At 36.8% G+C, this 14,553-nt stretch overlaps 1 protein-coding gene across 1 annotated transcript in view; it reads left to right on the forward strand.

The window, feature by feature from the left end:
- The window catches only part of COL21A1 (collagen type XXI alpha 1 chain), a 190,828-nt gene that overhangs the window by 100,659 nt on the left and 75,616 nt on the right, over window positions 1–14,553 (forward strand). The window contains exons 13-17 of the mRNA XM_024216499.3: window positions 1,769–1,822; window positions 3,930–3,983; window positions 4,898–4,951; window positions 5,032–5,085; window positions 9,786–9,839. Of these exons, the coding sequence (XP_024072267.2) occupies window positions 1,769–1,822; window positions 3,930–3,983; window positions 4,898–4,951; window positions 5,032–5,085; window positions 9,786–9,839 (270 nt within the window). The remainder of the gene's footprint in view (window positions 1–1,768; window positions 1,823–3,929; window positions 3,984–4,897; window positions 4,952–5,031; window positions 5,086–9,785; window positions 9,840–14,553) is intronic.

The raw sequence follows: 14,553 nt of genomic DNA on the forward strand, positions 1-14,553 counted from the left end.
ACAGGCAACCTTGCTGGCCTGCTTCAGAAATGTGCCCATATCAGAGATTTGTAAGACAGACACATGGAATAACCTGCTGACCCCTGGCTGCAGGAACTTGATGCGGCAACCAGGGAAGATTCTAATTTTGGAAGAGCAGTACTTCAATCTTTATTTAACACACCTGATGGATACTCATATCCACCATCTGGGAGAAGATACTCCTCGCCAGTCCCATACAGTGGGATACACACTGATAGATACTTGAAGAAAGAACAGTTACTTATCCTACAATAACTGTGGTCCTTCAAGATGTTATAGTCAATGTAAAACCCACGACCCTCCTTACACCCTTGCATGGGAACTTGAGAGCATGCACAACCCTAATGGACACTGCTAGCAAAAAGAACCCAGTTGCAAATGCATGAAGTGCATTCTCACCTACGGAGCCACACTGACTACATTTTGAAAAACCACAGGTACAGTACAGTAAGTAACTGTATTATCTTGCATGGTTCAGAATGGTTTTAACACCTCTCAGGGGGTGTTGAACATTTCTCTAGTTCAGGACCATTGTTCATACCTTCTTATCTTATACCCGAAATATTACATAAAATCACTAAGTGGGCAGCATAATTTATTCTAATTTTCTCCTCTGTTGTCTGAAACTAATGTAAATGTGTTGTTAAATTTAAAGTTAGTGGATTTAAGTAGAGACAAGCCATGGTAACTGGCAATGAAAGTAAATGTTCAAATGCTCTGTTGCCTGACTAAAATAAAATCTGTCTACTGAAGTATCTTTCTCTAGCTTTTTAAGGTCAGGTGGCAGCGAGATACAATTTAGCCTCTGTTGGAATAGTTCAAGTGAGCTTGAAAATAATAATCAAATAAATATCTCCAGTATCAATAGCAAAAGCATTGAGAATCCTGATGTCTGGCAGTTGCAATGACAACAGGAGGACCAAACTCATAAACAAAGCTAAGCTCATGATGCTTTCCCACAGAAATGTGGACACCTTAATTTTTTTATGGCCAATTGCTTTTATCAAGTTTTTCCTTCCGTAAAAAGGGAATTGCTTATTTGAACTGCCTATATGTTTATTTATTTATTGATTTTTAATGTCTCTAATACTGTACCTGCCCACAAATGCTCACTCTTTTCACTAGGGTGGAGTTTTGATGAGATCAACAGGGAAATGAACAGCCAGGATCCCTAATAGTGTCAAGTGGGGTCTATGTGTATGAAAGCATCCTTCCTACATGGCACTTGCTCCCCATGGCACAGCAATGAACAAAATTGAGGGCAGGACTTTGACCATTCCTAGGGGCTAAGATTGGTTTATGTGTATTTGTAAGCTGCTGATGAGCAACATGCAAAGGGTGATGGCAGTATACAATTGTTGTAAACATATGTTTGTTGGTTATATGCACATACATGTGTTCACATGTACAATATATAACTTCAGTATTGTAATTACATAAAGAAATGTGAACTGTTAACTATTTGAGCCGATATAGGCATTGTGATACAAGTGAGCCTTGAGAAGAGAACTAATGTAGCATTACAAATAATTATCAAATACTGGTAACATTGGCACCACTAGCTCATGTTGTTCAGACTGGGTCTTCTCCAAAGCCTTGGGAAGTTAGTGGGAATTGTTCCATTTACTTCAGTGGGTTTGTATCAGGCCATTTCGTTTTAAGTCTTTTCCTGGTTTGTTAATCAGTTGGGTTATGAAAATATTATTTTATTTTATATATACATATTTTAATATATTTGTTGTTTTAGGGTGAGCGTGGATTTCCTGGTTTTCCTGGATTACATGGGATGCCAGCATCAAAGGTTGTAATCAAAAGCTTCTTGTAAAATATCCATCCATCTTGGATTATTCCATAACTTCTTTTCATAGCTTTTAAAAATGATTTTAGTTACCTATATGTGTAAAGTTTAAGTTTATCTATAAACACAGATAAGAGGTGAGATTAATACTGATAATGTTTTCTTTTCTATGGGCTTTGGATCATGTTGCATATAAATTGCTTTGAATTTTGATTTTAATAAAACTTAGAGCCCTCTTCTCTGCAAATAGTGTCAAAATGATGGAATCATTGATTATACTCCAGTTCCTTAGGTCATTCAGTTTGACCCCCAGCATTTTGAAGAACTTTCTTGCACTAATTCCTTAAAATTCTTATTTAACATGTTCTATAGTGGAGTTCTCTTAACTACATCTCTTGCTAGTGTGTCCAACTGCCTAATTGATCTTACTCCTTAAAGTTCCTCCTAATGTCTATTTTAAACTTTTCAGGACAGATTTCAAAAGAGTGCAGCACACACAACTGTTCAAAGATTTTCAGCTTTTAAAAGATTTTAAACTTCCATTTAGGATCTCAATGAAGTGACCAGATTTCCAAAACTGCTCAGTGCCCAGCAGCTCCCGTTGGAAACACAGGCATTAAACCTATTAGTTGTTGAACATGTCCCCAGAGCAGTGGTTCCCAAACTGGGGTTCGTGAACCCCTGGGGGTTCGCAAAATGTTACAGGGGGTTCTTGGGGAAAAAATTCCCTAATGGCGAAGAGAGCTGTCCCTAGGGATGCTGGGCAGCATGGGGCCAGCAGCATGGAGCCCCTGGACTTCCAAGAGCTAAGCAGATCAAAGCAAGCATATCTATCACACTGAGAAGATTAAAACTTCAAGACTCCTTATAAGCAATGGAAAGGGAGGTGGAGATTTTTTGCTGTTTTTAAAATTAAATAGATAACTAGTGTTTTTTTTTTTTTTTTAAATTATTATGAAGAACAAGTTTAAGCTTTGTTTTAACGTGCGTTGTTTGCCTGGACTGCTCAAGACCTGAATGCTTGTGTAGGAGGAACTCTTTGAGTTGGCTTCTTAAATACCTTCATGCTGTTTCACATCTGATACTCCTTGATGAAACATAGGAGCCTTGTCTTATAACAGGCTTATTCAAAGTGATACAAGATACAAAAGTGAGATCTTGGAAGAGTGTTGCTATTTTCATAATGTAATAAAAATACTGTAATGATAAATAATATCATTATGTAATAATATGTAATAATAATCATTATGCATAATATGTAATAAGCGTCATAAAAACAAATTTTATATTTCCAAGATCACTGCTTTTATATTTTATACTCAGATAAAGGAGAAAATCCCTGGAAATATTCATTTTTAGGAGGGGGTTCGCGAGACTTGACATTTTAGTGAAACGGGTTCACAGGTTGTTAAAGTTTGGGAACCACTGCCCCAGAGGTACTAAGCATGTGGTACTTCATAGGCCATCTGTACCTTGCAGAAAATGCTCACCATCATGCACAATTGTGTTCTTTGTTTGCAAGAGTTTGCCACTCTGAAGTCACATTTAGTTTATCATCCTGGACTCTTTATCAGACTGTTTTTCAGATAGTCATATACCCATTTAGATCTGAGCTATGTATTTCTTAGTTTTGTCAGAAAATGTCACTTTGATAGAACAAAATGTTTTGCTGAATCTATTACAGATTTGATTAGACTTCTGTCAAAACACAGCGAAGCATGGGCCACTCTGCCTCCTCACCTTCCCCCGCTAGCTCCAGGGAACTGAGATGCACATTGCCTCTCGGCTCCTGGAGCGACTGGTTAGCAGGGAGGAAGAGTGGAACTGTGGAATTGACAAGAGCTTTTCCTGAGGGCAGCTGGGAAGCCAAAAAAAGTTCTGTTTCAGTTCTTCTTCATTTTCTGTGAAAATGTTTGTTTTTGGTGTTTCATCCCAGTATGAGAGAGCTTTTCCTTAAAAATGCAAACAAAATTAATGGAAAGGGATTCCCTCTTTTCGGCCAGCTCTTTGTTAAGCAAACAGTGAGTTGGAATACATCATGTTTGTAGCCGTATATAATTAGCTCAAATTGTAAAAGCAAAATAATCCCTTTATGCTTATTTTGTTGTAGGGTGAAAGGGGTCCTAAGGGAGATCAAGGACCACCAGGAATTTACGGAAAAAAGGCAAGTGGGAATTGAATATCATAAAGGGAAGTGCCAGCATTTTTCTGATTTGTTCACGTTGTAAAATGCCTTTTATTTACATGGGGTTGAATCCTACAGTGCATTCTCAGGCATACGTCCATTGATGTCAATGTTTAGAACAGGGGTTGACAGCCTTTCAGAAGTGGTGTGCTGAGTCTTCATTTATTCACTCTAATTTAAGGTTTCGTGTGCCAATAATAAATTTTAATGTTTTTAGAAGGTCTCTTATCTATAATATATAACTAAACTATTGTTATATGTAAAGTAAATAAGGTTTTTAAAATTTTTAAGAAGCTTCATTTAAAATTAAATTAAAATGCTGAGCACCCTGGACTGGTGGCCGGATAGTGTGAGTGCCACTGAAAATCAGCTTGTGTGCCGCCTTTGGCACATGTGCCATAGGTTGCCTACCCCTTGTTTAGAACAATATCTCTGTCCCAGTATGATCTCTTCATTCAGATACCTCCTGAAAACTCTTTTTCCAGCTAACAAAGTCTAGTCTGTCAATATAACACCCGTAGTCACCACCCGTATGCATACACGTGTAAAACAAGCAAAAACATTCTAAATTACAATCTTATTTTTTTCAGCTCTTTGTCTGTCTAAATTCTCAGCCATTTGAAGCAGGGTCGTTGCTTGATTTCTGTGTTTCCCATTTTATACTTCAATAATAATAATAATAATGGCCTTTTGCCTGAGTAAAGACCACAGTATAGGGTCCATAGTCTTTTATATGTAGGAAATTCCATTGCAAATTTTCATAGAAAGCAAACAGTGTGAGAATTTCAGATTAGTTGTGCTGGAATTGTGTAACTGAGTTTGGGGATACTATCTGAACATCATTTTCCTTCTTTTTTTTTTTTTTTTTTTTTTTTTTTGTTATATTTTTCCAGGGTGCTAAAGGGGGAAAAGGTGATCCAGGTTTTCCAGGAATGCCAGGACGATCTGTAAGTTCTACAAGGACAGTTTTGCCTTTAAATTTACTTTGTCAATACTACTAATAGTGTCATGTTACCTGTTGCCACAGGGGGAACCTGGGAGAAATGGGAAGGATGGATTACCTGGAAGCCCTGGCTTTAAGGTATTTACATATTCATTCAATAAATTGTATTTAGGTGTGGTTTTTTTTGAACTGTCAGTAACTTGCCAACGCCTTACATAACGTTGTTATAGGTCTAGTTATTTCTAGCATGTGTTTTGTGGGTAGTAACTGGAAATAAAAATTGTGTCTACTACAGGTAGATGTTAGTCAAAGCCATTGGGGTTTCAGTGGGCTTTGGATCAGGGCCCAATTGCTGAAGAGCTATTTGGGAAATTTATTATTAGTGATTATCAAAGACTGCTTAGGACTAATCTTGTTGTTTTCATTTCCATATGCATTCCTCTAACTCTGAATAATGTAAAACATCGGATATACATATATATTCTTCACAGCATTCTTTCTTATACAGGTAAATGATAAAGAGTTGATTATTATGATGGCTATTGAAAAGAGGAAAATGGCCCATAACACTGCATATACACTTGAGGGCACAATCTAGTCCTAAACCTGAAATATGCTTCATGTTTAACTAATTTAACACCAAGAATCCACCTCCATCAGTTGGTAGTTCATGGAAATTAGCAGGTTTCATGGGAAACAGAGAGAACTACTTCAGCACATCTTATTATGTTGAGCTCCCAATTCTTCACATACTTAGCTAACTGTATATCTGCCTCCTAATAGTAGAGGGTACAAGAACACAGCCTGATCTTCATACTGGGGACTGTGGTTCACGAGACTATTAGATTATTGGTTTTCCCATTACTCTGAGATGAAATAAGAAAGATGCTAAGCATTTCAATTTTTAATGCAATATGCAAGCTGGTTTTCGGTGTCTGATAATAATGAAGTTTGTTTGTGTCAAATAAACTACTTAATAGTTCCGTTCCATAAAATAATCCTTTCAGTATTGACAAGTTCATTGAATGTAAGTGATCATCTACAACAATACTGGTGGTCATACTATGTTTAGAATATATTTGGCAAGGAGAATACATGTACAGTGGTGGCCTTGAAAATTTGAAACTTGTGTTTAATAATTAAATATTTTCAGTTAGATAACCTCAATATTTGCACTGTTTGAAGTATTTCCTTTAGATGTTATAGGAAGGAAGTACAAGGGAATAATTAAGATACTCAGCTTATCTACTTAATCTTAGGTCAAATTGGCAAATTTTTGGGGCCATAATTGTAATAAGCTTATTTGGTTTAGTCCTTATTTTCTAATTTGTCTGCACCTTTCAGAAATGCACTAGCAGAACAAACTGGGTAAAGTTAGTAAAGATTCTGATGATAGTTTATTAAGAAATTACTTCATGCTTCAGCAACTGATAGTGTTTTGGATTTCTCTAGTATTTAAACATTTCACGTTTTTATTCACCATTCAATTTAGTTTTCAGTATTTTTCCATTCACCTGACTTTGGTCTGAATCTCCTTAATGCATGCAAGTCATGATTATTCACATATATCTGAGAAATCACCAAACTCTGACTTGTATAAATGCATCGGAGGATTTGGATTTGGTATCCAAATTGAGTGCATACAAGAGTATGGAATCCCATTTGAAAATCTATACTGAATATTGTAGTATGGAAAGTAGCTGTTTTCCTGCTTCTGAGACTACTTGGGTGATAAAATCAAATATGCAGCATCCCAGAACTCTCATTTTATCAGAACCAAATGAAACTCAATCTCATAATTTTCTCTCATCCCTGGTATATGATAAGATGGGTTGGATTCCAGTTAATCACTTTGTTTGACGCAGAGTTTTCCACAAAATTTCTAACAAATTTATATGTGCTTATGGCCTGTTCAAGAAATGTATGTCTTTGAAAAACATGAATTTTGAGAGTATATAACCTGCCTTCACTCTTACAGTAAACCATATGATTAAAAAAATATAAATGTATACATTTAGACTAAAATTCATTTGTCTTTATTTCCTTTAATTAACTATTCTAGTATAAGTGTATGACAGGCCAAAAGGTCACCACTTTTTTCATCTCCTTTTGTAGAATATTCTTGAAATAGTTGTGTGCGGGAAGTCTCATTTACTCCCATCACTCACAAAGTTAATTTATTATTGAGTGTGAGAAAGAGTTTGCGCCATAATTGCTTCAGAATATAATAGTTAACAGAAATCTTTTATTTCTGCTTCATTCAAACATTTTATCAGCTTCCCTTTACCATCTGCAGTATTTCATTCTGGGTCCATTGTAATCAAAATCAGAGGATTTAAAAAATGTCTGTCTTTGTTGGAGCTTTTCTGTTCTCTTACAAAATTTCTTAAACATATTTGTTCTGGGAAAGAATGTGAAAGAAATTGTTGCTGCATACCCAGGTTTTGTAATTTAAATTGACAGCAACTTATTATACCTTAACTTGTATGAATATTTTATTTATGTACACTCATTTCTGGAACTTTTTGGTTTTTGTTTCTATTTCTCTGAGTTTTTAGTAAGGAATAACATGCATGTTTTGAATCAGAACATAATTATTTGGTCATAGCTTGGTAGTGCAATAGTTCAGAAGTGCCTTGAAATAATTTTCAGAGGGCTACTCTTAGTAACAATGGTAGCTGGAATCATACCTGCAATTATGATATATTTTTTTTTAACACTAACATGGTGCTTGGCACAATACAAAGCACAGAAATAAAGATAGTCCCTACCCCAAAGTGCTTACAGTTTAAAAGACAGACACAGAAGACAGCATGCACTCTATCTAGTAAATTAAGAGGATTTTTTCAATACATAGCTGTGTAGATTAGGCACCAAAATACCATGATCATGAGATTGGTATAAGGCTGAAGATAGATCAGTTCTCTCAGAGAAAATCACAGTGTTTTCCATAGACTTTATGGGATCTCCTGTGAAGTAACGTGTGTGGATTGTCACTTCCGCCACAATACCACAGGACTCTCCCTCACAGTTTATAATGTGATTCAGCTGGGCGATGTGGCTAGGCTACACTTTTGTTTAAAAAAAAAAAAAATGTTCAAGAATTGCCTGGAATTGTCATTGGACCCGGATTTTAAACATGCATTAAAATCACAGTTTATTCCCAAACCACACAGGCTGGCCAGACTGTGTTATAAACTGGTTTTGCTGCAGCCCTGTTAAAACACTTTTAAGCACAAAGATCTTTGGCTTAGAGAAGGCAAGGCCAGCGACTTGCTTTCTCTGAGCAGCAAATCTGACTTTTGAGGTTTTTAATGCTTTTGTTTTACTTGTAGATGCATATTTGAGCAAAATGCCTAAATTCAAGAGTCAAAAATGTTCTGTAGTCCTTTATAATCATTTCAGATATGCAAACTCAAAATGGCCATTGGTTTGGTTAGTTCCACAGTACTTTTAAAATCCTATAGTTTGTCTTGCACAGCTGCCACATTTTTTCTCAGTTATGACACTATATTATCATCCTTTGTCCTTCAAACTTCATTTCCTCAGCAAACTTTGGAGTTCTCGTGGAACTCTTGGCAGCTTTCTGTTTTATTTGAATCCTTTCACAGTCATGAAACTTCACTTCTCTGGATCTTCTGACTTTGGATCTTTCCCCCCCTCCGCTTATCTCATTTGATCTCAGTGTGGCTCTTGGTAGGATCATTCAATCTATAAATCTTTTGAGACTTCAGAAAATACTGAAGTTGATGTGTCCATCTTTCATCTGCTTTGAATCTTACTCTCTAACCATTCACTTTTCAGTTCTAGCTCTTGTGTGGAGCCTTACCGAATTTAGTGGAGCTCCACACCAGTACACTGGTCTATGGATTATCATTTGGAGTCCTCCCCATATGCAGGATCTTGGATTATTTTATCTTTCAATTATTTGATGCTGGGAGTCTTTGAATTAGCTTCTTTATTTTATTTGGGTACAACATTTATTAATCAAACACTTCCTCAACATTTTAATGGTAAGTGCAAACAGAGACCTCAGTTGAAGGAAAAAACACCTAAGAGCTAGTTTTTACTATTAATAGAGCATGTGAGTTTCATCATCAGTAATACGAACACCCGTCATACTACATGTTGTAACAAGCAGCTAATGATGACACTTAATAATTCCTCTAATTAAGAAATGCCATGTTTAACAGGTTTTTGGCAGTAAAATATATTTCAGACTGAACTTCAGTATGCATGTGCATATAACCAGCTATGGGATAATATTTTTAACAAGTGTCATACGTTTTTAAGTTATGTGATGGAACAGGAATACTTTTCACAGTAGTGTTTTTTCCACAAAAAATTAACAATGTATTTCTATTGGGGATAGTTTTACACAATTAAACGTACATTATAATATTGTTAAGTAATGTGTTTACATGTTTGAATTACAGATTGTATATTTCAATGGTACATATGTTGAGTAAAGTACATTATCTTTATGAAGTAAAGATTAAAATTCTGAATTGACATTTCATTCTGTGTTTCAACGTATCTTTAAAAGGCATCTGTTTCATAGGGGGTTTGGAAATGGTGAGCTTCATACAATGATGAGTGGGATGAACAGGCATTTCTTAGGAGTCAGTTGGCTGAATTCCTGTTGAAATGGTTACTTTAATGCTGACGACATTGTATTAATGATGTTAAAAGTAACATGTTAAAAGAGCCTGGATAGGTGTCTCCTTATTTTACATCTAAAAATGTGTTACCATTTGAATTCACTATTCTTTTTGCACAGAAAGGTTATTTTTTTGTCTTGGCTAAGTTTCCCATTTAACACTCTTTTCATTTTAAAGGGAGAAGTTGGGAAGCCTGGTTCTACAGGACCAGAAGGACGTCGGGGAGACCCTGTAAGTGTTTTAACTGCGAAATATTGGGCATGTTTTATTAGTGAATGATTTAGTTCATGTGTCAGCCGTTCCAAGTTTGAACAGTTTGCTGTATTCTGAAGTAGGAGTAGGAAGATCTACCTTTAATATATAGACAGTGGAGTCTTCATTCATATATATCAAATTTGATCTGACGACACTGCAGTCTCTCTCTCTCTCTCTCTCTCTCTATATATATCTCTATATAGATATAGATTAGATATAATTTTGAAGACTGCAATAATTTTACACAAAAACACCACTTCTTTTCTGTCAGAACAAAGGCATAGTGAGGCATATTTGATGTTCTAGTTAACATTTTTGTTTAAATGGTATAATTGCATATATTAACTTAAAATAAAAGTACATTCATGTTGTAGAGATAAAGTTTATAGTTAAACCTGGCTGTTTTTGAATTATTTTCAAATAAGCATTAGACACGTTTGAAAAAAAACAGTTAGTCTTAAATTTGTAGTAAGTCCTAACTCAAAAATTCTTTCTTCAACATTTCTTAAGTAAACAAAAATTCTCGGAGTATAACAGAAACTTTTTTACAGTTTGAATGCTGGAGCTTCTATTAATGCCATTATAATCCCAAGATATCTTCCTTTGTATTCCATCATTTATAGTTAACATTGACTTTCGGTTGCTATCATAATCAGTACCTCTGACAAAGTAAAGGTGCTGCATAGGTAGAGCATAAAAGGATGGGGAAAGTGGAACAAATCAGGAAGGATGTGTTTTCTCCCCTTCTGGCTGAATCAAGTGGAGAAAGCCTCTGGGGAGTTGCTGCCCAGTATTTTTCAGTTGACTTACTATGTTTTTATGATTGTTTAGTGGAAATTAATAAGTCCAATTAAAGGACCTTAAAAGGACATAGGCTTGAAGCTTATTTCCATTCCCTGACTGATGAAACTGTCCACCAGTTTACAGTACCATATAACATAAGTCATCTCTCAGGCTGCTAGCTGTAGTACTACAAAAGTTTCTAAAATTGTAAAGTGGTATTTTTTAAGTTTTTATGTAGAATACAATCTATCTGTAAAGCAGTGTTCTCAAATGTTGTCCATGTACCACTCATGGTCTGCAGAGCACTTTCTGGTAGTTTGCAGAGAGCTGGCTTTTTCTGTTTTCCATGCTTTCAGCTGCCTCTACAGATATCTTGGCTCATCATTGCAAAGCACAGCCTGGTGGCCTGGAAAACAGCTGGAAACAAGGAGGAGCCAGCCTAGCTATCTCTATGGACAGCTGCTACATGAAGCGCAAGAGAGGAAATAGGAGCCACCCTCAGGGACATGGAGCTGCCAGCCACCAGCAGATGGGGAATGTCCAGTGGAATAGGAGAGATGGGAATGAGGCAGCTGATTAGCATGTCCCCAAAAGTTCAGGGCATTGACATTTCAGTACTGTCATGTGCTGTAAAGATTTCTTGGGGTACAATTGTGCTTTGTGCATGCAGCTTACAGAAATGGATGGTGTATAAGACCCCAGAGGGAGCACAATTAGCACAATTCCTCAGAGAGGCACAATCCCTCCTGGACTCTTCAGTTCTACTGGTGGAGGGATAATTTGCCATCACTCATTTAAAAGATGTCATGTAGTCCCTCACCCCTATTCAGTCAGTGAGTGCCACAGGTAAACACATGTGGGTGAGGAGGCCAGAGCTATGGCTCCATCTGCTAGTCCGCTCATTCTCCACTCATAGGTTCCAACCAGCTGCAGTTATAACTGACCCGTGTGCAGCCACCCTAAGGTGGGTGTGGGGATATGATCCTTCCTCCTTCCTATTCATTCTGTTCTACCTTGTCATTGCTAGATAGAGTCTAGCCCTTTGCTTTTTGACAAGTACAATCTCACCATTCCCTTCTGCTCTCGGAAATTACTGCAGCGCACAGCTACAAGATAAACACTTTCCAGGGGGTGCAGTTGTTACAGCTATATGTCTTGGTTGCGGAGCGAGGCTGAGCTGACAGCCAACTGTCTCCAGCATCTGAGAGGTGTGGTTATCCTCTATATACCACACACACTGGAGTATTGGTTTTATTAATCACTGAATTTTTGAGTAGGAAAAAGTAGTTTGTAAAACTAAGTATGTATTTCCAAGTGATGTGTTTGTTTTCTCATAATACTACTAGTAGGGCCTTAAGCTAGCCAGATATGCTGTCTCCTGGTCCTGCCCATTTTATGAAAGAAAAGTAGCCTCCAGAATGTATAGATTTATCAAGGCAGCCTTCTTTCTCGGGAGTAGGTGGAAGGCAGTGTGGGTGAAAGTGATCATGAAATGTTAGAGGATTCTAAGGAATGGTAGGAAGGAAAACAGCTGAATAAAGATAATGGACTTCAGGAAGGCAGACTTTAGCAAACTTCAGAATGGGTAGGTAAAATCCCATGGGAAGCAAGTCTAAGGAAAAAAAGCGTTCAGGAGAGTTGGCAGTTTTTAGAGACACTCTATTAAGGGTAAAGAAGGTCGGTAAGAGATCAGGAGGTCTTCAGTAACTTGAAACTCAAAAACAGAGTCATCCACAGGGTGGAAACTATGTCAGATTATGAAGGATGAATATAAAAAAACCCCAGAAGCATGTAGGGACAAAATACAGGGTAACAAGAAAACATTTTATAAATACATTAGAAGCAAGAGAAAGATCAAGGTTAGGGTAGGCCCATTACTCAGTGAGGAGGGAAAGACAATAACAAAAACACAGCAATGGTGATAGTGTTAAATGCCTTTTTTCTTTCAGTTTTCACCAAAAGATTAGCAGTGATCAGATAACTAACATAGCGAATATCAGTGTAAATGGGTTATGACCTGAGGCAAATAGGGAAAGAACAAGCTAAGAATTACTTACACAAGTTAGTTGTCTTCAAGTCAGTGTGGACAAATTAGGGAGTAACAAAAGTGATTAAAGGTCTAGAAAACATGCTTAGTCTGGAGAAGAGAAGACTGAGAGGGGGACATGATAATAGGCTTCAAGTATGTAATAGGTTGTTATAAAGAGGAGGGTGATAACTTATTCTCTGTATCTACTCAGGACAGGACAAGAAGTAATGGGCTTAAATTGCAGCAACAAAGATTTAGGTTAGCCATTAGGAAAAGTTTCCTAGCTGTCAGAGTAGTTAAGCTCTGCAATAATTTACCTAGGGAGGGTGTGGAATCTCTGTCAATGGAGGTGTTTGAGAACAGATTAGACATACCCCTATAAGGGATGCTCTAGATAATACTTAATCCTTCCTCAGTACATGGAACTGCACTAGATGACCTATCATGATCCCTTCCATTCCCTCGTTTCTGTAGGTAATCAAACACAGTTAATAATTATGAAGATAGACAATGTTCCAGTCTGCAAATGTTTTTTTCATTGTAAGAATAGAACTGGTATATGTATCTTTATTAACTGTGAATTTGAACAAATTCAAATTACGTTGTAAGGGTGAATATGCTAATTTGAGGTTTTTCTAAATGCTGTGATTAAAATATGTATACATAGAAAGCTATGTAGTGTTGTGGCTAGAATACATTGGAATAGTATCTCTCTGATCAAGATCTTGCCAGATGTTTTTCTTCTAACTTTACTTTTTTTAAACACAATACAGCCCTATAAATATGATATATATAAAAGCAGCCACATTAGAACATGGCAAGCTGTTTAAATGATAGTCAACCAAGATATAATTTGGGCTGAATGGGGTCCTGATCACCCTTCTATTGTAGGTAATGAGAGTTTTGTCACGGACTTCAGTGGGAGCAGGATCACTCTTTTACTTTTCTCCTTGTGTTTAGATTCATAGATTCCAAGGCCAGAAGGGACCATTGTGATCATCTAGTCTGACTTCCTGTATAACAAAGACCAGAGAACTTTCCCACAATAATTCCTAGAGCATAATAAACCCACGCATGAAAACTCTTAATTAGGTTAGTTTTGAGGCTCATAGGTGATGCTGTCAGGATATTTTTAGCACTGTTTTGGGCCTGGCATATGTAGTGCTGTCACCAGCACCATGTCTAAGCAGTGGGAGTAGCTGCAATAGATCCTACAAGTTGCCTATTTCTTATAAACACATACGCAGCTGAAAACATTCAAAAACTGGTGGAGAGTGTGCTTAATATTTGGGTCACAACACAGCATCTCAGATATGGATTTTTCCTTGTGTACGATGGTAGCAATATAACAAAGCACTCAAATTCTGGTTAATCCCACTGTTTGACCTGTTATCTTGACAGTGAATGTCAACTGATAACTGTGCTAGGTATGACAAGTGTGTGCCCAGTTTTAATCATTCTACAAAAGTTTGTGAGCGTCTTACTGGAATCCTTCTAAGTAAAAAACCTTTTGCTTGAAAAGCTCACTCAGTATATACAAACAATAGGGAATTATGTATACTGCAGGAATGAATGTATTCATCATCAGAAAGTAGAAGCCATTGGCTGCATCAAGTATAATGATTTCAGTCTGTAGGAACTGTCAAATATATCATTCAAGAAGGAAACTCCACTTTCATATCTTGAAATCGATATCCCTCTAATCCACTTGCTAGGAAAAAAGCAGGCAAAAAGTGGAAAAACCCTGACTTCAGGCAGGGTTGGTAATTACCGGTATATGATGGTGCCTTATACAGAGAATATTTTGGTATTTCCACCTCCCACCTTCCAAGTAGAATGGTTCCCCCATATCATGTTCCCACTTTCAGATATCCCCAT

Source organism: Terrapene carolina, unplaced genomic scaffold, assembly GCF_002925995.2.
Source record: "Terrapene carolina triunguis isolate 2854851 unplaced genomic scaffold, T_m_triunguis-2.0 Scaffold42, whole genome shotgun sequence".
NCBI lineage: Eukaryota > Metazoa > Chordata > Testudines > Emydidae > Terrapene > Terrapene triunguis.